This window comes from Pararge aegeria, chromosome 6 (genome assembly GCF_905163445.1).
Source record: "Pararge aegeria chromosome 6, ilParAegt1.1, whole genome shotgun sequence".
Taxonomy (NCBI): domain Eukaryota; kingdom Metazoa; phylum Arthropoda; class Insecta; order Lepidoptera; family Nymphalidae; genus Pararge; species Pararge aegeria.
The window spans coordinates 12,883,016-12,904,810 of NC_053185.1; the positions used below are offsets into that span (position 1 = coordinate 12,883,016).

The following is a 21,795-nucleotide window of genomic DNA, read 5'->3' on the forward strand; positions in this document are numbered from 1 at the left end:
GAGAAATCAATTCCTAATTAGGCAGAAGAGTATAAATTATTATAAGTTAAATTTAAAAAAATACACTTGTTTCTATTGAGTTCCTACCTACCTCAATTTTTAATTAATTAGGGAAACTGGTAGCTTTGTTTACAATCCAGTACTTATGGAGGGTAGAGGTACTTTATAATTCTATCTTAATCGTACTTAGCCGAATAACTTTTTAAGTGTTTTATATATATATATATATATATATACATATACAAATATAAAACACTTAAAAAGTTATTCGTATCAATGTATATATTATACATATATATATTAAACATATATATATATATATATGTATAATACATACATTACTACTCTGTCTTTCAATCTCCACTATCTTATATCTCCCTCTCAACTTCCAGTCCACTCACCCGTACTTTTTAACGAACTAGAGCATTGTGAAAAAGGCAGCACTACTTTTAAACCTGCAAATTTTGTTTACTTTAGAGTACTTAACTCTTTGTCTGGTATTATTTTCCTCAGTACTTATATCCGTTGCGAATACCACAGATCGCCGAACAGGTTTACCTATACTGGGAACTTTATCTGAGGCTGTGCCGCTGACCGCTGTCACCGCGCTGTCATCATATTCTTGATATTCTTATCCGCTGTGGAAGACCGCATCGTGTAATGTTTATTCGTGTTTTTAAACTTAATTACTCATTTGGGGTTACTTATATTTATTTAAATACCTGTTAAACTAAATAAAAAACTTTTTATCGTAATTACGGAGCAGTGCCTTCGATCTACTACTTTCAAGAGTCAGGTATGAAAAAAAGAGGTTATATTCGTAGATTTACTTTTCTTTCTCGTTTGAAAATATAGTTATCTCGTGCATCTTGCAGGGATGCTATTTATACATGCGGGCGTGAAATATTAAATAAATATAATGCGGCTTCTTGTAAATGTTTAACTTAATTAATAATGCAATATTAATATTCAAGTGCTATGTAAATATTTCACAATATTGTTCAATTTGTACACTATGCTTTATTTGTGCCCTATGGTTTCACCCACGATAACTGTAGTTTCCAACATCAGGTCACATAGCATTATCATATCACATAGCAGTCGTAAATGGGCTATCTAACCTAAGAAAAATGTGATTGTACTTTACGTTTGTGTACGTTTTTGAGATTAACACAACCAAAAAAGACCAATAGATTTAATTATAGTGAAGGTACTTTTAAAACAACCATGTGTATTATATATATTGTGGCTGAGTTCTCTCCTCATCAATTGTAACTTTTCCGCATTATGAGCGTTCTAAGCAATTCAATATCAATTGCTTTCAAGTGGACAGAAAACATCTTGAAGAAACCGCCATACCTGAGAATTCCACACAATGTTCTCAAAGGTGTAAGAATTCTACCAATCCACGCTTTTCCAGAAAGGTGGACTACAGCTTAAACCGTTCTCATTCTGAGGAAAGACTCTTGACCTGCGGTGGGCTGGTTATGGGTTGATAATAATGATGATGCAATATCAAATATATAATGTTCTGCAACATATTCCATTCCCATATCCTCTTAACTTCTGTCAGTGAATCCACCAAATTAGTACTGGCACATATTATATTGCCTCTCCTGCTGCTTTTACTACCTGAACCCTAACATCAACAACAACGACAGCCGATTGGCGCAGTTTGCAGCGTTCCTGCTTTCTGAGCCCAAGGCCGTGGGTTCGATTCCCACTACTGGAAAATGTTTATGTGATGAGCGTGAGTAGTTTTCAGTGTCTGGGTGTTTATATGCATATTCTAAGTATTTATATATATTACTATATATTATTCATCAGTCATCTTAGTTCCCATAACACAAGCTAAAGCTTTCTTTGGGGCTAGATGGCGGTGTGTGTATTGTCGTAGTATATTTATTTATTATTATTTATTATTCTTTTGTTGCAAAAACCATAGCATCATTGCTAAATGTTGTTTTCTTTATATTTTATTTGCTTATGAATCTAAACTTGTTATCTAAAACAAATGAAAACATGTTTAAAAAATGTAATTTTTTTACTAGTTTGTTTTATAATGATGAGAATGTGAAAAGCACTACATAAATATATAATAACAAAGTCTAATATATTATTGCTTCTGTGCATACTTGTAACAAATGTTAAAAGTTTAGTCCGTCCACTATTTCTAATCCCATCCTTCACTTGCATAGATACTAAAAAGACAATTTATAATCAATACAGATTGGCATTTAAAATAATTTATTATGTTCCTTTTTCAGAATGCCTCCTAAAAAAGTAGAGGAACCAGAGAAGAAACCACTCATTGGTAGAGTTGGTACAAATTTAAAAGTGGGTATTGTTGGGGTACCCAATGTTGGAAAGTCAACATTCTTTAATGTACTCACTAAAAGTCAAGCCTCCGCTGAAAATTTCCCATTTTGCACCATAGACCCTAATGAAAATAAGTATTCTTTTTATTTTTATTGTATACACCTATTTATGTTAAACTGAGGTAGCAAAATGTCACTGTAATGTACCTTTAGGGTCAAACTCATTTTATATCAAAGATTTAATTAATGCTATGCTATGGCATTTAAAGATCCCTAACCCTAATGGTAGGTCATATTACAGTGCCTCATATTTTAAAATAAAGAGATTCACACATATTTAATACAATGCAGAAACTAATGACATAGTATATATTCTGGTATCCTAATTTATTGTAAGTTATTGCACACTCAAAGTGCCAGCATTTACATAAAATTAAAAGTTTACCAGTCATGTATGTCATACAGATAATAATATTTAATAATAAATAAATTCATCAACAATAAGAACAAAGAAAAAACCATTCATTCCATTGTGTGCACTGTACAGTGTATTCAATTCAATGCTGCATGCCTTAAGCCAAAGAGGATATAATCAATAAGTTACCTGAAGCTATAAATAACACATATCTGTTTGAATCATACAAATGGAACTCATTTGTTCAGAATAATAAATTTGTCATAATATGACATTGCATTAACTTTGAGCATTTTAATTTTAATAATGAGGAAGTTTGAAGATTTTAAAAATAACATTATTTTAAATGATAAATTAGATGTACACAAGATAAATGTGAATAAAAATGTAATATTCAATAGCCATAAAAAAATTACATGTATGAAAGCAAATGCAATCAAATGCCAACCTTTGGCAGCAGCAGTTCTTGGTGTGCATAATACTGATATCCCGCTTCCGAATGATGTAGATTTCCATAATTGCTGGACTGATATGGATGCCCAAGAAGCATACTTAAAACTAAAACCTAAAACCTTTTTAATTCTTGGAAAACAAGGGACTGGAAGTTACAGTTTAGGAGAATCTTTATCTAAAAAAAATAATTGTATTCATCTTTGCCCAAAAAACGTTTTAATGGATGAAATTGATCAAAAAAGTACAACTGGAAAATGTTTAGACTTCAATATGAGACACAATAAGGTTTGCCAATTTAATACAGTACTAAAAATTATGAAAAGAAAATTGAAATCACCTGCAGTACAACATAGGGGTTTTATTATATCAGGATTGCCATTAGTTACTTCAAGCAGAGATATAAAATACTTGATAAATACTTTGAATGGAGAAGAATCACTTATGATTGTTGAAGATATATTATTTGATATGACATGCAATCTAAATCTAAAAAAATCAAAAAAGAAGAAAATCTCACCTCATTCTTCTGTGAGTTCTGGCAGTTCTGGGATATTTGATGAAGGTAGGGTAGAAGAAGAAGAACCAGAACCAGATTTAGAAGAAGAAAATGAAGAGCAATTAGTTCAACTTCCTAAATTTTTGTTAGAAACGTGCAGTGACATTATAGTTCCTAAAAAAGTATATTACAGCACAAAAAAATCGGTGTTGTTGCAACAACTTTGCGCATTATTTGAATTAAACCCTGACATTTTAGTTTACATCACTTGCCCAAATGCAGATGTGGTAACAAAAAGAAACCGCAAATTTTTAAACTATTTAAATGACTCAAAAACATTTAATCCATTTAGTATTACCAAAGAAAATGAAATAAGATGGCCTACATCTTATACTGTGCTAGAATACAAAAAACCGTTTGATAGCCATGTTTTTAATCCAAAATACAATTGCGCTCAGCCAATGCATTTTAAGAAAAATTCTACTGATCAAATCTGCAATTTTAAATTTACCGTTACTCCATATATTGATAAAAAACTAAAAGAACTTGACCCACATTTCGTTGTAAAGTTAGATGGTCGAACTTCTATTCATCAAATGATAAAAAACTTAATTGAATTTTTGCAACTTATGCCTATTAAACCAGTACTTATTCCAAAACCCCTTTATCTTGCCGAACCTTTGGAAGGCATGGAAGAATTTTGGACAAAAGTTGGTGAATTAAGTGTTATCCAATGTGGGACTCTGAATTTTAACAAATACCCCTCACCGTGGTATAATAGATGTCCAGTACAACTCAAAAAAAGACAATCTGTACAAGGAAACCCTAAATTTGCTGTAACTTTCTTTAAGCATATTTATTTATTATCATCATTTGATGATATGGTGTCATTCTGTAGAAATCCTCGCCCTTATCTAAAGCTAGAATATTTGGAACCATCTTGTCGTATTGTAATATTAGGTACAAAATCTTCTGGGAAGACCATGGTTACTAAATGCTTATCCTGGTTATTTAATGCTCCTATTATTTGTTACGAAACATTATTGAAAAATGAAAAAAATAAGAAGTATGACAACTATGCTAAAAGTATACTTTCAGAAATAATAGCAAGAATTGAAGATGCTCGGTTTGCTCAATGGCAAAGTCTGGAATGTGAAAGAATATCTACTTTAGATACATGGTTCAATACAGTTACTAGAACATTGTCCAGTTATGTTACTTTACTTGACAAAAAACTAGACACTGAATTTACAGAGGATATAATATTTTTTAACGAATTAATTTTTCTTAAGAACCAGCTTTCTTTTTTACCAGTAGACGACATAAAAGAATGCAAAGAGGCATTGATAGGTAAAAATGTATTAAAATACGCCCCTACTTCTTTGACAATCGAAGCAAGCAAACCTAATACACCAGTTCTTGGTGATGAAGATGTCACCGAAGCCATTTCTGCTTATATATTAGGCAATGAATTACAAAAAGAAATAGAACCAACAGCTGGCGAAATAATGTATGCAATAACAACCCTGATTCAGGCGGATTCTAAGACTGATGAAACTCTTAGAGAACAAGTATACGGCAAATTTATAATTGATGGTTTTCCATCAGATCCAGAATATTGGGGTTATTTAATGGAATCTAAACTATTACCAGATTACACCATAGCTTTGATTGAAAATAGAGAAATTGACGCTGATTTAATTCAACGTTATGTTGATATAGAAAGATGCGTAAAAAAATATCATGAGAGATACTTCTCAGCAAATGATGTTTTAGTAAAAACAAAATTACTTGAAGAAAACCCTCCAGACACTAAATTTCTTGACATGCAAATTATAATTGATGAGATAATAATACGTGCACTCGACTCAATATTTGTTTATGAGAAAACAAGCAACACTGACTTTGATTTATCTACCTTTACTGAAACTATTGAAAGATTTCGTGAACATTGGGATATTCTAAAACTAAAGTTGGAAGAAAATTCTAAATGTTATGTAGAAGTAGAACTTGAAAACAAAACTGATATTGAAATACTGGATGAAGTTTTGCTAAAAATACGCAAAGGCTATTGCAAGCCTTGCTTAAGTACTGAGGAAGAACCTGAAAGTCGTGAAAATGAAAATGGGCCTGATGATATAACTTTTAATGACTCTAGAAATTTAGGTGAAATGAATATATACTGTCCAATATCTTTTTATGATTATGGTGTTCTATGGGAAGGCAAACCAGTTTTTACGGCTACATATGACAATAAATTATACTATTTCAATAACGAGAACAGTCGTGAATCATTTCAGTATGATGTTACTAAGTATTTATCGTATAATAAACCATTTAAAGGTATTCCGCCATTGAGAATATGCATTATAGGAAGTATGGGAAGCGGTAAAACTGAAGTATCTAAATTTCTTGCCAAAGAACTTGGCTTGATGCACATAGATTTTGTCGATTTTCTTAATAAATACTTGATTCCTCAACATTTTAAAAAAATTGGGTGGAAATATGAAAATAGTTTTACTGATCCTCTTATCGAAGATGAAGAAGTGACAGAATTTCAGATGAATGAAGAAAATTTAAACTTATTTTCTGATCTTTTTTCCAATGAACAAGACTTACGACGGCTGGTCAGTAATTATTTTGAACGTGGGTCACCCTTATTGTCTTTATTTATGCAAACATTAATTAAGAAACTTTGGTTTGAAAATCCGTTTAATAATATTGGAATCATAGTCGACGGGTATCCTAAACTGCCTGCCGACGTAGAAGATATGGTAAATTGTTTTTGCATACCTGATGTGATAATAGAACTAGAGGGAAGTTCAGAAACTACTTTAAATAGAGTTGCTCCTATCAAATTAAAGAATTGGAAGTTACAGCTCAGTGAAGCTAAAAATAAAGCAAAAATAAATTTGGAGGCAAAAAAAAGAGAATGGCAAAACTTTGCTACCGAATCAATTGTAATTAAGCTAATTATCGATGAAATATTGGATACTATAATTCTAGACACAGAATATCTGCCTGTTAAGAATTTATCTTCACAAATCAGTACTATAATGGATGCTCATCCCTCAGGATCATTTAATGTTGATGCAAATTTATTTACAACGTATAATGAGTTTATTCGAGAACATCCAGAACCTGTTGATAAAAGTCAATGGGAAAAAGCTGAAGATGTTCTTGATAAAATAAACAATCGATTGGAAAGTATTTATGAAATAGATGACGAAAGTATTCAGAACTTGAAAGAGATTGCTGAAGAACAAAAAATTAAAGTAATTACTATAGATGGTAAAAAAGCTTTATATAATGTTATTCGAAAAACATTGTCCAAATTATCTAAATTTAGAAATAGATCCGAATCATTTTTTGAACAATCATTTAGTATAAATATTGATATAGCTGAAATGCTATTGGTAGAAGGCTTCTTTTTACTAAGCAAGTTTCATAGAATGTGTCCAGTGTATATGATGGAAAATCCTAATACAATATTTAACTCCTATACCATAAATAAACGCAAGAATAAAATATATCCTATAATTCATCGAGCCTACATATACTTTATTTCATCTGAAGAAAATGTAAAGAAATTTAGGTTAAATCCTTTAAAATATGTTCAAGATGATAGCATTATTAATTTTAAAATATATACTTTAAGAATTGGTGTTATAGGACCTTCTAAATCAGGAAAAAGTAAATTAGCATCGAAACTCGCCAAAAAGTATGGATTAATTTGTATATCGAGAGGAATGGCTATACGACATGTACTGGAACATATGTGTTGGACAGTTTTAGGGTTAAAAATGATGACAAAACTGCACGCAGGAGAAATCATTGATACAGAACTTATAATGAAAGCTGTGCTTACAGTTGCAATGGATTATCGTACAAATGGTTTTGTATTAGATGGCTTTCCTGAATCACCACATGAGGTTCGAGAACTATCTGATAATGGACTACTACCTCTTATAATATTTGATGTCAACTCTGATAAAGAGAAAGTGTTGAGAAATTCACAGAAAGAAATTTATTACGATATACTTCGCTATAAACCACCTTATCCTGAAACTTTTATTGAATATAGATATAGCAAATGGCATGACAAATGTTCAAGAGTGAGAGATTACATTAATCAAGATACACAAAATCTATATGTCACTAATGGTAACAATTCCAAATGGCAATGCTTCGTTGATGCTTGCATGAAAGTAGAAGATATTATCCCAAAGATACGTAATTATCTAATTCATACTAAATCTGATGTTGTACCTGTAGACGTAATGTGTATTTCGAAAAATACATTCCAGCAAAGAATGTCGTGTTACAGAAATCTATGTCCAGTTTGTTTCCATAAAAGTACTTTGCGCCACAGTGGTTTCCCACTCTACAATAAAGGACTTATTCAATATGAAGATTGCTTTTACTGGATTTGTGCAGATCATTACAACCTTGTGTTACAACATCCGCAAATATTCTTGAGTTCTAAAAACATAACTATACCAGAAATTCCTGCTATCGTAAAATCGATCAACCTTTCACTGTTGTATGAAAATGGAATATGTATAGTTACGTATGCTGAAAATTTACCGTCACAAAAAATTGTTAGAGGTGAAAATCAATACGCAGCTGCTTATAAGAAACAGACATATTTATTTTGCAGTACCGAATGTCTTAATAAATTTTTAATAAAGCCCCATATGTATTATAATATCAAAGTTTTTAAAGACACTAGTTGTTTCCCGGAAATCATCTTTAAGAAATTACCTCATCTGGGTTATCTCGAACAAACGGTTGGTAATATAATGACTGATGCGTGCTGTGCTGTTAATGTAGTTCGTCCAAAATATCCTGGATTATCCACACGTCTATCAGCTCTCCTTTATATAGCACTGTATTTAAAAACCCACAATTCTAATTTGAATAAATCTTTAGTATCCAGGTACACTAAAACCTTTAAAAATTTTGAAGCCAGATGTAAACTAACTACTGAAATTGGGCTACGATTGCGATCCATGGGTAACCCTTTCGCAAACTATCCTAAATGTTGTGATCAATCGAGTAAAGCTAGACAAATTCATTCCGGTATTCTACAAAATCCTTCAACCGTAATATCAAGTAGTACCACCAGTCTATTTGACAATGAGTCTCATTGCACTTAATTAAATTGCACTTAAATAATGATATTAATTGTTATTTTTAATTATTTAAATAAATTATTAACCTAAACATATAAGTTGTTTTATTATGTATTTGTAATTAGTATAAAACAGAGTACCAAAATTAACAATTGTCAATTATTTCAGCAAGTAGGGTACCAGTCCCAGACGAGAGGTTTGATTATCTCTGCGAGTATCATAAGCCAGCCAGGTACATATTTATTACTTACATATTATACATTATATCTGTTAAAATTGTAAAATTAATCTTATACAGAAAACAGTAGTCTTTCCTCCTGGAGAACGAAGTATAAGTACCTGTCATGCTTCATTTACGGAATTAATCAGTTTACTAATCAGAGACTATAAAAAAACTACGAAGTTTTCACACCGTTCTTTGCAAAATTTGATACAAAAAATAATCATGGTTATTTTAAATCAACTTTTGCATCCGGAATTCAGCCATCTTTTATATCAACGAACGAAACTACTTTGTTTAGCTACTAAACGTGCCCATATAGCATAATTTATTTCGCAAAACCTCGTACGTATTGAACAGATGGTTGGATGTTGGTCTTTCCTCTTCCCACTGATTGGAGTCCAATCATTTGCAAGAGGAGAGACTAATGAAAAGTATATTAAAAACATCTTATGATTAATTTCAGTAAAGTTCCTGCATTTCTGAATGTAGTAGACATTGCGGGATTAGTTCGCGGCGCTGCGGAAGGGCAAGGACTTGGCAATGCATTCTTGTCTCATATAAAAGCTTGTGATGCTATATTTAATCTATGCAGTGAGTAGTTTATACATAACATTCACCTTAGCTCAGAACGCACAATCCGGCCAGGCGGGCTTACTGACTCTTGGAATCGTTTACCAATGTAAAAATGGCACCTCAGAGTAGGTCCTATTAAATTTTAAATAACAGAATCTGTACAGCCACACTTGAATACTTAGTCCGGCCCACTTGAATGGCGCTAACTGAATGAATAGCCGCTGTATTTTTGAAATAGCTAATCCTGAAAATACTGCACGAATTTCATTTAAAATTTACTAATAAAATTTCAATTTAACTTATATCTTGTTTTATACGCTCCTTGTTTTTGTAGTTATTTGTATCCTATTTGTTTGTTTTTGTTTAATCCTTTGCGAGTAACAGACAACTGGGTTAATAAAGTAAATATGTACTATTTTATTTTTTATTTTTTTATTTTTATTTTTTTCTTTAATTGGAAAACCAACAGTTGTAGATACTAACTAGTTAACAGATTGATTGACTAATAACAGGTTTCCACAGATAAGTCTTATATAAACAAGGGTACCTGATAGAACCCAGCAAAAACGCAGCAAGCTATAACAAAGTGTTAAGTTTACCTAGCATGCAACAGTTTATCTACTAAGTTGCGACGTACACTATTCATATTACCATAAAATAAGTCAATTTCGGGGTCATTGTAAACAGAATTAAGAAGGCGAGAGACACGGATTATAAAGTAATTAAATCTATTCTTAGTTTTAGTTAAGGGAACGTGCAGAATCTTTTTATGCCTAGGTAATCGCGAGGGTACAAATAAATCTAACTTAGTAAGTAATTCCGGACTATCTATTGACCCTCTAACAATGTTAAGTAAGAGACAAACATCGGCAATGTTTCTACGTGTATGAAGGGGTACAAGGTGTAAATCCGAACATGATATTTCGTAGGAAGAGTAGTATATATAAATATAGATATAAATATAAATAAATATCCTACGACAACTACGGGTACTAAGATGACTCGTTTTTTATGAATAAAATACATAAATACTTATAATATGCAGATAAACACCCAGACACTGAAAATCATCCTCACAGCCTGGACTCAGAAAACAAGGTCACTACTCTCTGCGCCAATGGGCCGTGTATAAACGAGATCATCACGAAAAGTCTGCCATGACTCAAGAGCCAGAATTAAGTATACTAATTTGCTTAAATAAAGAGTGCTTTTAGGGGCTTTCGACGATGAAGATGTCATTCATGTAGACGGTGAAGTGGATCCGATCAGAGATTTAGAAACTATCGGGGAAGAGTTGCGTCTGAAGGATGAGGAACAGCTCCTGCAAAACATTGAGAAACTAGACAGGACCGTTAATCGTGGTGGAGATAAGAAACTCAAACCGGAATACGTAAGTTAAAGTTGTTATGATAAATATATATATTTTTTTATATTCCACTACAAGTTAGCCCTTGACTGCAACCTTCCCTGGAGGTAAGTGATGATGTAGCCTAAGATGGTAGCGGGCTAACCTGTTTGGGAATACTCCCAAACTACCATACGGTAGTCATACCACACGGTCTCTCCGCGACATCGCACCGTAACACTAAATCGCTTAGCGGCACGTCTTTGTCAGTAGGGTGGTAATTTGTTGTAGCGTGACTAAGTAACAAACGTCTTGACATCCAACAGGAACACCTATAAATAATAAATAAAAATAAATAAATATATGTACTTCAACAATACACACTGACCATGTAGGCCCAAAGTAAGCGTAGCTTGTGTTATGGGCACTAAGATGACTGATGAATAGTTTTTTGAATGATATACATAAATACTTATAAAATACAGATTAACACCCGGACACTGAAAAACATTAATGCTCATCACACAAACATGTTCCAGTTGTGGGAATCGAACCCGCGGCCATGGATTCAGAAATCAGGGTCGCCCACTGCACTATTCGGCCGTCATTGGCCTTATTTGTCCGTGAAATAAAAATTAAATTGTTAAATGATGTCAGAAAGTAGCCACTTCTGCGTTTCGTCTCGAGAGAATATACCTTCCGTTTAGATAGTATTTATAGAGCGGGTCTACTTGAAAGAAATGTTTTTTTTTTAAATATATGCTTTAAACACTTTTATTTTTTAACAGGAAGCCCTTGCTAAAATCAAAACAATTCTCTCAGAAGAAAAAAAACACATTCGTTTTGGAGATTGGAGTGCCGCTGATGTATGTATAATTCCACTCAAGTTATATATAATACATTTTTATTAAATTAATATAACTGAATTAAAAATTTACATGTTCCAGATTGAGGTGCTGAACAAATATCTGTTTCTAACTTCTAAACCAGCTTTGTATCTCGTCAATTTATCTGAAAAAGATTACATTAGAAAAAAGAACAAATGGTTTGTAAAATTAATTTCAAACTGTATGTTGATGAGCTTATTTTTTTATTATTGGCATTTATTACTAGTTTTTGCCTGTGACTTGGTTTAATAAAATAATTTCGCTCCTATACAAGAGCTACATTTTCTTAATTTGTAGAGCAATAATTTAAAATTAACAAATACCAACATGGTGGTGGGATAACATTTACATCGATTCGTAATTGTTTTCCTATTTGATTTTTTTATTTCTACTTTCAATTCATCGTTTTCCTTTCTTCTATTTCATTCAGCGCTTAACCTTATTTAGAACAAATTATTCCATATAATTTCACGTTTTATCTTTGAGTTTTTTTCCTTTAGTTAACCTTGAGAATTCACAGGAGATGTTGACTTGACAACGCACCCTTGCAAAGAGCATGGTCTAGTTTTCGCGGAATTATAGGATTATAGCAAATTGAGCTTAATTTTTAATGTATTTCATGGACATCCGAAAAGTAATATTAATATTTAAAAATAATTTATTGGCTCTTTCCCTTAAAGGTTACCGAAGTTAAAGGAATGGATTGACAAGAACGATCCTGGAGCCCCTCTTATACCGTTTTCGGGTGTTTTAGAAAGTAAATTAATGGAAATGGAGCCAGATGAAAAGCAGAAATTCCTAAAAGAAAACAACATTACTAGGTTGGTATATTTATTTTAATACTAGCTGTAGCCGGTTTACTCATTACTAAAGAACAGCCTGTAGCCTCAGTTCAAGATTTGCTTGCTCGTAATGGTTCCGCATGTCAAACTCTGTTTAACATCCTTAAAGAAAAATGGACCTAATAATAGTAGTTTTAGAGTCGTGAATCCTGTACCTCTGATTTTTGTTTTACAAACGTTCTGTTAAAAGTTCGAGCTAAAGAATTGTAGGCAAATTCGAGCCCTAGAACATTGCTAATAAGATTCATTTTACTTCAATGTATTTCCATGTTTGAAAGCGTCACCTCGATTGCGAGCCAGCACATCGTGTTTTCGAGGGCTAATGTTTAGACGGCTGGTACTTTTCGAGTTTCGAGTATAGAAACATTATAATGCCAAAGTAAAATTATCCCAATTCAACTTCATTTGTTATTATGCATCCGTTTTTTTATTGTCTGAAATAGTGTGGAAGAAATTGGGCTTTAAAACCAGGTTGACAAGTTATATTATACTTTAAATGACATTACAATTTTTCGAAACTCTAAAACCATTAACGAACTACGATTGTGTGTGTTAAAATCTTTTACCTACTGAGGGTGCTGTTTTTCGGTACATCTTTATCTAAACTATAGTTATATGTTCTAAAGCATGAACTCACGATACTTTCCCAATAACATACACATATATCAAGATATACCCAAAGGAGACTTATCATGTGTGACTATATGTATATTAAGACTATAAATCTGCACCAAAAACCCATGTTCTCAATTTTGTTTCAGTGCCCTAGATAAAATAATCGTACAAGGCTATAAAGCGCTACAACTGGAATACTTCTTTACTGCTGGTGCAGATGAAGTCAAAGCTTGGACGATTCAGGTAATATTTTATTAAAACCTGATGCAAAACCATTGCAGATTGCAAACGGAAAGGAATATAAACGGTTCCTACGGGACGGATTGGTCGAAAACCGTAATAAACGCAGACGAAGACAGGACTGCTAGTAATTACTATAAAAAATAAAATGTCTACCTTTACTCCACTTACATTTTTTTTAGAAAGGGACAAAGGCACCCCAAGCCGCCGGAAGGATCCACACGGATTTCGAGAAGGGTTTCATCATGGCTGAAGTGATGCATTACAAAGATTTTAAAGAAGAGGGCACCGAAGCCGCTTGTAAAGCTGCTGGCAAATACCGACAACAAGGTAGCATATACTTTTTATTATTTTTGAAAATTTTGGCAGTCACTAAATCGTAAAGTAAATAATAGTCAGTGTACGGTGTACGGGATTTTCAACTTTTTCCGGTTGATTTTCCGGTTAGGCATTAAATGAGCAATAATACGATACAGAAAAGTCCTTCTCCAAAACGCGTTTTACAAAATCTTTGGAGGTAAGCAACGCTTTTAACAAATGTATAAAGTGCACACAACTTAATGCGGTAATATGTTGATCGGATGCGCTTAATGTATGATCTTGACTGACATTGTATTAGATTCAATCTATTGTTTCAGTTACCGAGGATCTACAAGCTAATTCAGGCTTGAATCCTTCTAAATAAATCTAGATTTTCAGTATAGTTAGATTAAACAAAAAGCTTATGTTCTACTTCACATTGCATAAAACTATTCAAAAGACTTGGGTATTTCCGAAACTCCCATTTTTTTTTTTCTTTTAAGGTAATTCTGATAAAAATATCAGTAACTCATTAGCCAATGTCACGTCGGCGCTCATCATAGAAATCTTAATAAAAAGGCACCAGAAATGTGGTGTACGCGTCACTTTGTCGCCGCGAACGAGACTCTGAGCACTCGAATTTTTACAAAACATTTGTAAAAGTTAGTCTTTTTGTACTTTTTAAATACACTGCCTTTTACGCTCTAAAACAACTAGTGTACGCATTTGTGAAAAACAGAAATTTATGTACGCGTACTGATACGGCCGCTGAGAGCCGTTGTTGGGAAACCAATGTTATCTATGCTTAAATTGCTAAAGGTCATTTCTAGTTTCTTTTATTAAGATTTCTATGGTGCTGATGGTTTATTAAAATCCGAAAACCAGACTATTTTGCCCATAAATCCACTGGCATACGGCATACATGTCCCGCCAAGCCTTATAGGACTCGTAACTGTCTTACTTACAAGACAAGGTCGTTTTGATTAGTATACCATAATTCCTGACGCGATTAAAATTTAAAGCCAAGTACTCTGCGCTCCATAGGTCATTGGCAAAAATTTAAGCTTAATGATGACCATCGGTTTTTATGTTTATTTTTAGGTCGTAATTACGTGGTCGAGGATGGTGACATTATATTCTTCAAGTTCAACGCTGGAGCTGGTCTAAAGGACGCTAAGAAGAAATGACGCGACAAGATGCTTCTACTCCTCGTACACATGTTGTATCTGAACCTTGCGCTGTATTCACTTTTACACGTCGCTTGAATGATGGACTTTTTTATATACATTATAATTTATTTATTTTATATATCATAAACATAATTATATAAAGCTTTTCAGACACAAGGAAATCCGCGCGGTTATTCTGCAATCGCTCTCTTTTTTGTCAGACTTGTCTGTAGAAATCACGACAGCTTAGGTGAATATAAGTACGTATTAGGTCAACTGCACTGCAATCTTTGTGATTTGCTACTAAAAAATATTTAAGTGCCAGCCACTCTAACCGTAGTTTTTTTACACATATTATTCGTATTGCGGTTAACGCATTTGTTATTGCATTGAATAGTTTATCTCCAGTGGAATTTATCAAAGCGGTGTTAAAGCATATAATTTCGTGATTTTCGCATTTAATTAATTATTGCTTTAGTGTGTATCAGTGTTAATACGTTAGTTTTAAAACCGCACGGTTAATTGGACGCGGTTTCCACTTTGTCTGAACTGGCACTTAGCTTGTTCTTGTTTGTGAAATGAATTTTATTGTAAGAAATTTGTAAATTCTTACTGCCTTGTAATAATAATAAACAGTTATATAACTTCAACGAATTCTTCTATACGTGTTATGTTCCCGTCTCCAGTCGAAGGTTCTCGTACATTGAAAAATACCTTTTCCAATATAATGCGCAACTGTTTCAAAAGTTTTTTGAGGTTGGTTTGTGACAGAATATCCTGGTCGGTAACAGGCGCTAATTTCTCTTTATCCTTTTCCGATTTTTTTAAGATCTTGTTTAGAATGTATGATGAGACTTGCGCAACGGCCTCTTCCCACTCCTTAAAATATAATTATTAACAATTATTATTAAATATTTTACGTGCATTGGAAATTCATGTCTTTATTCATAATGATATTCTTTTATAATTTTATATCCGCATCCTTAACTGCTCCCCATATCATTAGGCTATAAACAGATGTTAAACAAATTAAAATAAAATTTGTTACATTGCCATCGCACCGCTTCTCTTGCACTTTTTAGGGTGTTTATTAAACACCGAAATTATATATTAATTCTAATGAATATTAGAAATTAGGTCACTCTGCTTTTGTACTAAAACTAAAAAAGTCAAGCGTATATACAGAACTTAGATATTAAGTAGTGCACTGATAGATATTGAGATTTCTTTGAGGACATGCAAGACAACACAGAATTAAAAACAACAGAAACCGTGTACACGAGTAATCTTCATGCATCAAAAGCCTTGCCACTTAGAATGGTTTTTCGAACAAACGGCTAGTCACTTCATACCATTCAGCATTTGACAGTAATTATTTTACCTCTAATTTTCTAATCGTTCACCATAAAATGGGAAAATGGGAATAAAATTGTGGGCTGGCAACATTCCGCGGGTGTAAAGTGAGACGTGCGCGGGGCGTTTTCACTTTTTTTGCATACAATAATTCTTTATGTTCTTAAATCAATGAAAGGCAAATAACTAATCGCGTTCGTACACGCGTGAAAATTTGCGTTGCATGCTGCATTGTTGTGCAGTTTTACTGTGACTTTCGTTTGGACAGTGTGATTACTTACTTGAAAATGTCCGTTAAGCGTCTCTAAAGATAACATTTCTTCAATAAGTTTAACCTTCAAGTTATCAGTAACTGCTTCCTTCAAAACGTGAATAATCAGAGAACCAATCATTCGCAAAGTATTGCCTGCACTAAAATTATTAATAATTACTTCCTTTTTTATTATATAAATACATTTAAAGTTACTACATACATATATTTCCCTTTACATACCTAACAACACAGGTTTTGCTTTGTATGATTTCATAAGCGACAGTTTTTATTCGTTCATGTGTGTCATTCATGAGGAATTCTAAGGGATCGCAATCGCTTGGGGGTAAAGATCCATATTGAACCAGAAGTCTTTTTTGCACCAATGTGAATTGCCTTTGAAGCACGTTTAGTTCCTCCTAAGATATTCAAATATTTAATTAGATTGTTGTGCGTAATTATGTTATACGTGTTTATCATTCGCGATTCGAATTAAATTCCTTACCTCCAATTCTTTTAACTTAATTCTTTCCTTAGCATGTGATTCAACACTTTTTAAAAACTTATGCATTATTTGACGAATAATCTCTCCGTTTATCGCAACTTTAATTTCGAATTCCGTTAATCCTATTCGATTGTAATAGTCCTCTAGTTTGTGAAGAAAGTGGTCTAATATTGGTGCTATCTCTGAAACTTCATTTGCCTCTATTCTGTACATGTGATCGTATGCTTTAATTGTTACAGTTTTATGTGATGTCCGATATGCGAAAGTCAGCATGTCTTTTGAAATGAAGCCCTCTAGTTCTTCTTTATTAAAATCTATAAAATTATAAGTTTCAATATCATAGTGATAGTAAATACAAAGTTTAAAAAGTAATATGTTCTCCATCTTTAATTTGTTGTTGACCACTGTCTAAATATATAATTGTCAATTTTAACATACCTGTAAATATTTCAATTAAATCAATTTTCCTCTGATTTGTTTCAATAGTCATTTGATAACTGTTTTCTTCTACCGCCTCCAAAGGAAAGCAATATAGATTCAACGGAATTATTTGTCTTTCCGAAAGTACTCGCACTTTTCCCATATTATCAATAACAGTAAATTTAATATTAATGCCAATGTCAGGGATATCAGTATCGCCTGATAGGAAAACGGAAGTTTCAATTATTTCTGTGCCATTAATATTGTCTAGACATATAGTGGTCTCGGAAGAACTTAAAGGTGGTATACAGTCATATGTTATTTGAAGGCTTTGTACCAGTTTTGGATCTTCACATGTTATTATAACAATCACCGAACACGTTTGCAATGGTGTAAAGCTATTTTCGAAAGTTAATTGTAAAGCAAGATTTTTGGATGGTTTTCCGCAATCAACTTTTATTTTGATTATATCTTCTGTGTCCTCATTCAAGGCTGAAAGTTTTTAAGACATTATTTGGTTGATTCATTAATATAATATTAAAGTGTATATAAAAAGAAACCATATTTCTAGCAATGCAATGCTCTAAGCGATGCACGGCCATTTTAGAGCATTTCATTTGTCATTTTCTATAGTACAGTTATTACCTTCTTTTGCATCCAGCACTTTTTGCAAAGAATCCTCCACCATCTCTAACTCCACCTGTACTTGTTTCGGGTCAAATACTTCGTTGATAGGAATTGCATTTGGATTCAAGTTAGGTTCGGTTCCCAAATAACTAACGTTGACTATCCCGTTAGTCGATAATGTTAGTAGTCCACCTGATAAGGAGCTTAGAAAACATCGGGAGAGAGATATTGCTTTGTGCGCCAAGTCACACGACCATAACAGGGTCGTGGCTTCGTAAAGGTATAGCTTGAAATCTTCGGAAGCTACCATTACAAGCAATCTTGAGTTCGGTTCTGGAGAATTAAATTTTAGTAAACGCCAAGAGTACATTAATACAGTAGATAAATATAAGGAACATAATTGAATCTTACCATAATACCAGCCAATTAAATAAGCGTGAAAGCAAATTGGTATGAAATCAAATCTTATCATATATTTCATTAAACCGTTATCCTGGAAACAGTAAAGATGTCTTTCGCCCAGAGCAACAATACTGGCAAAATTCGTGCTAGTCTGAAAATATAATACTCAATTAAAACTTTTAATAAACTCAATTAATAAAGTTATCGCAAAAACAAATGTCTAATCCGAACACTACTTAAATTGAGTCGGCATTGTCTGTAGGTACCAGCGCAAACAGCTATATTCCAACTTTAGATTGGTCTATTTATTTAACGACTTCTATACCTTTTAGTAGAATAAACATTTCATCTCACCCGAATTACTTGCATCGACATAATTTCTTCACCCGCGTTGTAGGTCCATTGTGGTATACGAGTATTATTCTTATTTTGCCGTATGCTTAACTCACTAAATTCACATAACTGTTGATAACTGCAATTAAAATTTTAATTAAATACTAAAATAACCATATATAATTTAACCTTAAATTAAAAACCACTAAGGTTAAAAAATAACGGCTTCTGTAAATTACAAAATAGGTATAAAAGAGTTTCTTCTGTCGATATAGCACCATTTTTACCCCATTTTGTTCGAGGTAATTTATGAGGAGTAAAAACGTAAATACAATACGTATTCACATAGATATACCTTAGGTATACCTAATGGTAAAACTACGTACCTGTAGATTTCCAATATCCAAGTTGATTTGCAAATTATGAATAGATCGCTGTAGGCTACATAACTAATCGGTCCGGGTATTATGATATCATTGAAAATACACATAAACAAAAATGTATCTTGATCAAATAAACTCAGAGTACCGTCTAGGGCTTGAATACAAATGAGGTCTCTACTTTTTGAATTGCCGAAAGGACCGCAAGTTGTGCTGTGAGCTCTTCTTGTAAATGAATGTTTTATTACAGGAGCAATGAAGTTTTGGTCTCCTGAAAAAGGATTTGAATTTTTAACTTATTATTTTTAGAAGTAATAAATAGGTAGGTACACATATCATCAGCATATTGACATATGTGAACTCGACCAACAGTTCAGTTAAATTGTCCAAGATAAGTGTTGGCGTAGACGAGATTTTAGATAAGTAGAATAAAATTAATTACGATGTACGAGCCAACCTCCAATAAAACAGGTAACCAAAGTTAAGCTGACTTTCTGAGTCAGTAGTATCATAAGTTCTAAGGTAGAAACTAAAAAATATCTCACCAACATCAGAGTGGCCACCTTGTTTATCCAACTCATAAATCGCGTAACTATTAGGATGTAATATTAATATCTGACGATCAGCGCAATTCCTTAAAATAAATATATAATAAGTTATATTTACAAAACATCGTCATTAAGATGGTATAGCCAGGACAAATTTGATGAATAGGTATTTGGAAAGACTAGTATCGTCGCGGTGATCCTGTCTTCCCGGGTAGAGTGCGGTCCGATACAGAATTAGCTTGGAAGTCTTTTACCTATGTCCTTTAAACGTGGCGGTATTATTGGTAATTTTAGAGGGCCAGGATCCCGCCTATACTTTCCTCTTAATATATCAGCTGATTCACACCCACAGCTGGACATAGGAGTTCCGGAACCTAAATTTAGAGTCTACCAACCCTGTGTTTACCACGGTTTGCGGTTGCATCTTGGGACCCAAGTTCCATCAGTTGTCCGAGCTGTGTGCCACGCTCTTTACTACTTCGGACTCGCGATTTTTTGAAGCAATATCGGTTTAAAAACAAGAGCTTTATCTGCCTCCATTTATCTGTACTGTTCGAAACGACTAAACTTGTATTAACGGAACTTCCGCTCAAAGGAATTTGTCATAACAACAGAAGGTAGAAATTAGAAATTGAAGACTCACGCTGAAAACTTTCCCGTTTTAATCTGTAGCACAATATCATCTAAACGCGACTCTAAAATTGTATGCGACTCATTTTGATCAACGCGTGGTTTATAAATCTTCAATATACAACTTTGACCGAGAATAATTAAATCACTATCATTATGCGAATTAAATTTATCAACGATTATACAGTTTTCGTTTTGTATTCCGTCCTCATATTCTTCACTTTGCGATTTTTCATTGGACCACCACTGTTTTACTTTGAATATGGACATATTTAACAAACTTGATTTATATTTAAGGTGACATTAACGTGTATGGGTATAGTCAATATACATTGATAAGAAATCGTAATTGTTTGTAAGCGGCGGTTGCAGCATTAAATTTGTCAGTGCTTTGTTAGTACTTACTTAGCACCATGGTAACATAACTAATCGATTAAGGACATATGTTCCTATGTAGCTTTAGGAGGTTAAGTAGACCTCTGTCCCCGAAGATCCCTTTTAGGTCTTTAACCAAGCCTGGTTTGGCAAATTCACCAGCAAAATACGAAAAAAAATTCATTATTCAGAAGCGTTTTGATGCACATCCATTATTTATATTATCGATCGTTTATCATCATCAGCCTATTAACGTTCCACTGCTGGGCACACGCTTCTTTGACAGGAGAGAAGCAGTTAGAGCATAGTTCCACCACGCTGATACAATCTGGCTTGGCGGGCTTTATCGATTAATATCACATTTTAGTGTTATCAACTGGGACCGACGACCTTGCGTGATTTCCGAGGCACGAGGTGGATACCACCAATTTCCAAAATCCGGCTACTGAGAAATTCCAGCAAAAAACGAAATTCCTAATAATATTTTGTGCTACCCGGGAATCGGACCGAGGACCTCGTGATTATCCATAATAGAATACCTTTCTTTCCCGTTATGTTTATCGACAGTGAGTCGTGTAATAGTTTTAAAATAAATTATAAATACTTACATTATTTCATAGTCAGTAATCAGAGCTGTGAGCTGCATAGGCAGTAATTATTGGTTGATTATTACAGTTTCTTTCTCTGAACATAAACCAATCGTAACATTTTAAATTAACGATATAAACATAACGTGCTATGTAGTGTTTATATCCTCATTGATAGTTTCACCTTTTCTTTATCTGTAAGAAAATGAAAAACTGCTGACGTCAAACTAAACTCTTTTCAAGAAATTGACAATGGTTCAATCTTTGGAGGGTAGAGGTAAGGAGAGTCATCTTATATGGGAGAAAAGTTGAAAAAGTGTCCAGTTGTTGCGCTAAATAACAGTTCAAAAATCCTCCACAATGGCGCTGGTGGA

The 21,795-nt window shown here is 33.2% G+C and overlaps 2 protein-coding genes across 4 annotated transcripts; one reads left to right on the plus strand and one right to left on the minus strand.

Annotated features, from left to right (window-relative positions):
• Positions 1–605: 605 nt before the first annotated feature.
• LOC120624486 (obg-like ATPase 1) lies at positions 606–15,665 on the plus strand. Of its 2 annotated transcripts, XM_039891060.1 has the most exons (12): positions 606–796; positions 2,268–2,489; positions 3,135–8,476; positions 8,986–9,049; positions 9,504–9,631; positions 10,828–11,003; positions 11,747–11,824; positions 11,906–12,003; positions 12,526–12,666; positions 13,449–13,545; positions 13,725–13,872; positions 14,944–15,665. In XM_039891060.1, exons 2-12 carry the CDS (start codon positions 2,269–2,271, stop codon positions 15,027–15,029), a joined length of 6,579 nt encoding a protein of 2,192 aa, XP_039746994.1. In that variant the 5' UTR covers positions 606–796; position 2,268; the 3' UTR covers positions 15,030–15,665. The 2 variants fall into 2 exon arrangements, with proteins under 2 accessions (XP_039746994.1, XP_039746993.1); XM_039891059.1 differs by lacking the exon at positions 3,135–8,476 and having other exon boundaries at positions 2,268–2,449; positions 8,989–9,049.
• LOC120624485 (protein PTHB1) lies at positions 15,238–21,522 on the minus strand. 2 transcript variants are annotated; one of them, XM_039891057.1, is made up of 11 exons: positions 21,443–21,522; positions 19,827–19,915; positions 19,288–19,552; positions 18,923–19,040; positions 18,578–18,719; positions 18,185–18,499; positions 17,558–18,031; positions 17,120–17,433; positions 16,858–17,033; positions 16,646–16,775; positions 15,238–15,890 (listed from the first exon to the last, which is right to left on the minus strand). In XM_039891057.1, the coding sequence occupies exons 1-11, from the start codon at positions 21,478–21,480 to the stop codon at positions 15,648–15,650; spliced, it is 2,304 nt and encodes a 767-aa protein (XP_039746991.1). In that variant the 5' UTR covers positions 21,481–21,522; the 3' UTR covers positions 15,238–15,647. The 2 variants fall into 2 exon arrangements, with proteins under 2 accessions (XP_039746991.1, XP_039746992.1); XM_039891058.1 differs by lacking the exon at positions 21,443–21,522 and adding an exon at positions 20,473–20,729.
• Positions 21,523–21,795: the final 273 nt, after the last annotated feature.

What these genes read in the sequence shown, in the direction of transcription:
- LOC120624485 (XM_039891058.1), bottom strand. Translation starts at nt 20,729, where the DNA reads ATGTCCATATTCAAAGTAAAACAGTGGTGGTCCAATGAAAAATCGCAA. An exon ending in TGTCGATGCAAGTAATTCGG is followed by an intron (nt 18,720 to 18,922) that starts GTGAGATGAAAT and finishes TTATATTTTCAG; the next exon opens with ACTAGCACGAATTTTGCCAG. An exon ending in TTTAATTGAAATATTTACAG is followed by an intron (nt 17,434 to 17,557) that starts GTATGTTAAAAT and finishes ATAATTTTATAG; the next exon opens with ATTTTAATAAAGAAGAACTA.
- LOC120624486 (XM_039891060.1), top strand. Translation starts at nt 2,269, where the DNA reads ATGCCTCCTAAAAAAGTAGAGGAACCAGAGAAGAAACCACTCATTGGT. An exon ending in TATTGTATACACCTATTTAT is followed by an intron (nt 2,490 to 3,134) that starts GTTAAACTGAGG and finishes AATATTCAATAG; the next exon opens with CCATAAAAAAATTACATGTA. An exon ending in TTATCTCGAACAAACGGTTG is followed by an intron (nt 8,477 to 8,985) that starts GTAATATAATGA and finishes CAATTATTTCAG; the next exon opens with CAAGTAGGGTACCAGTCCCA.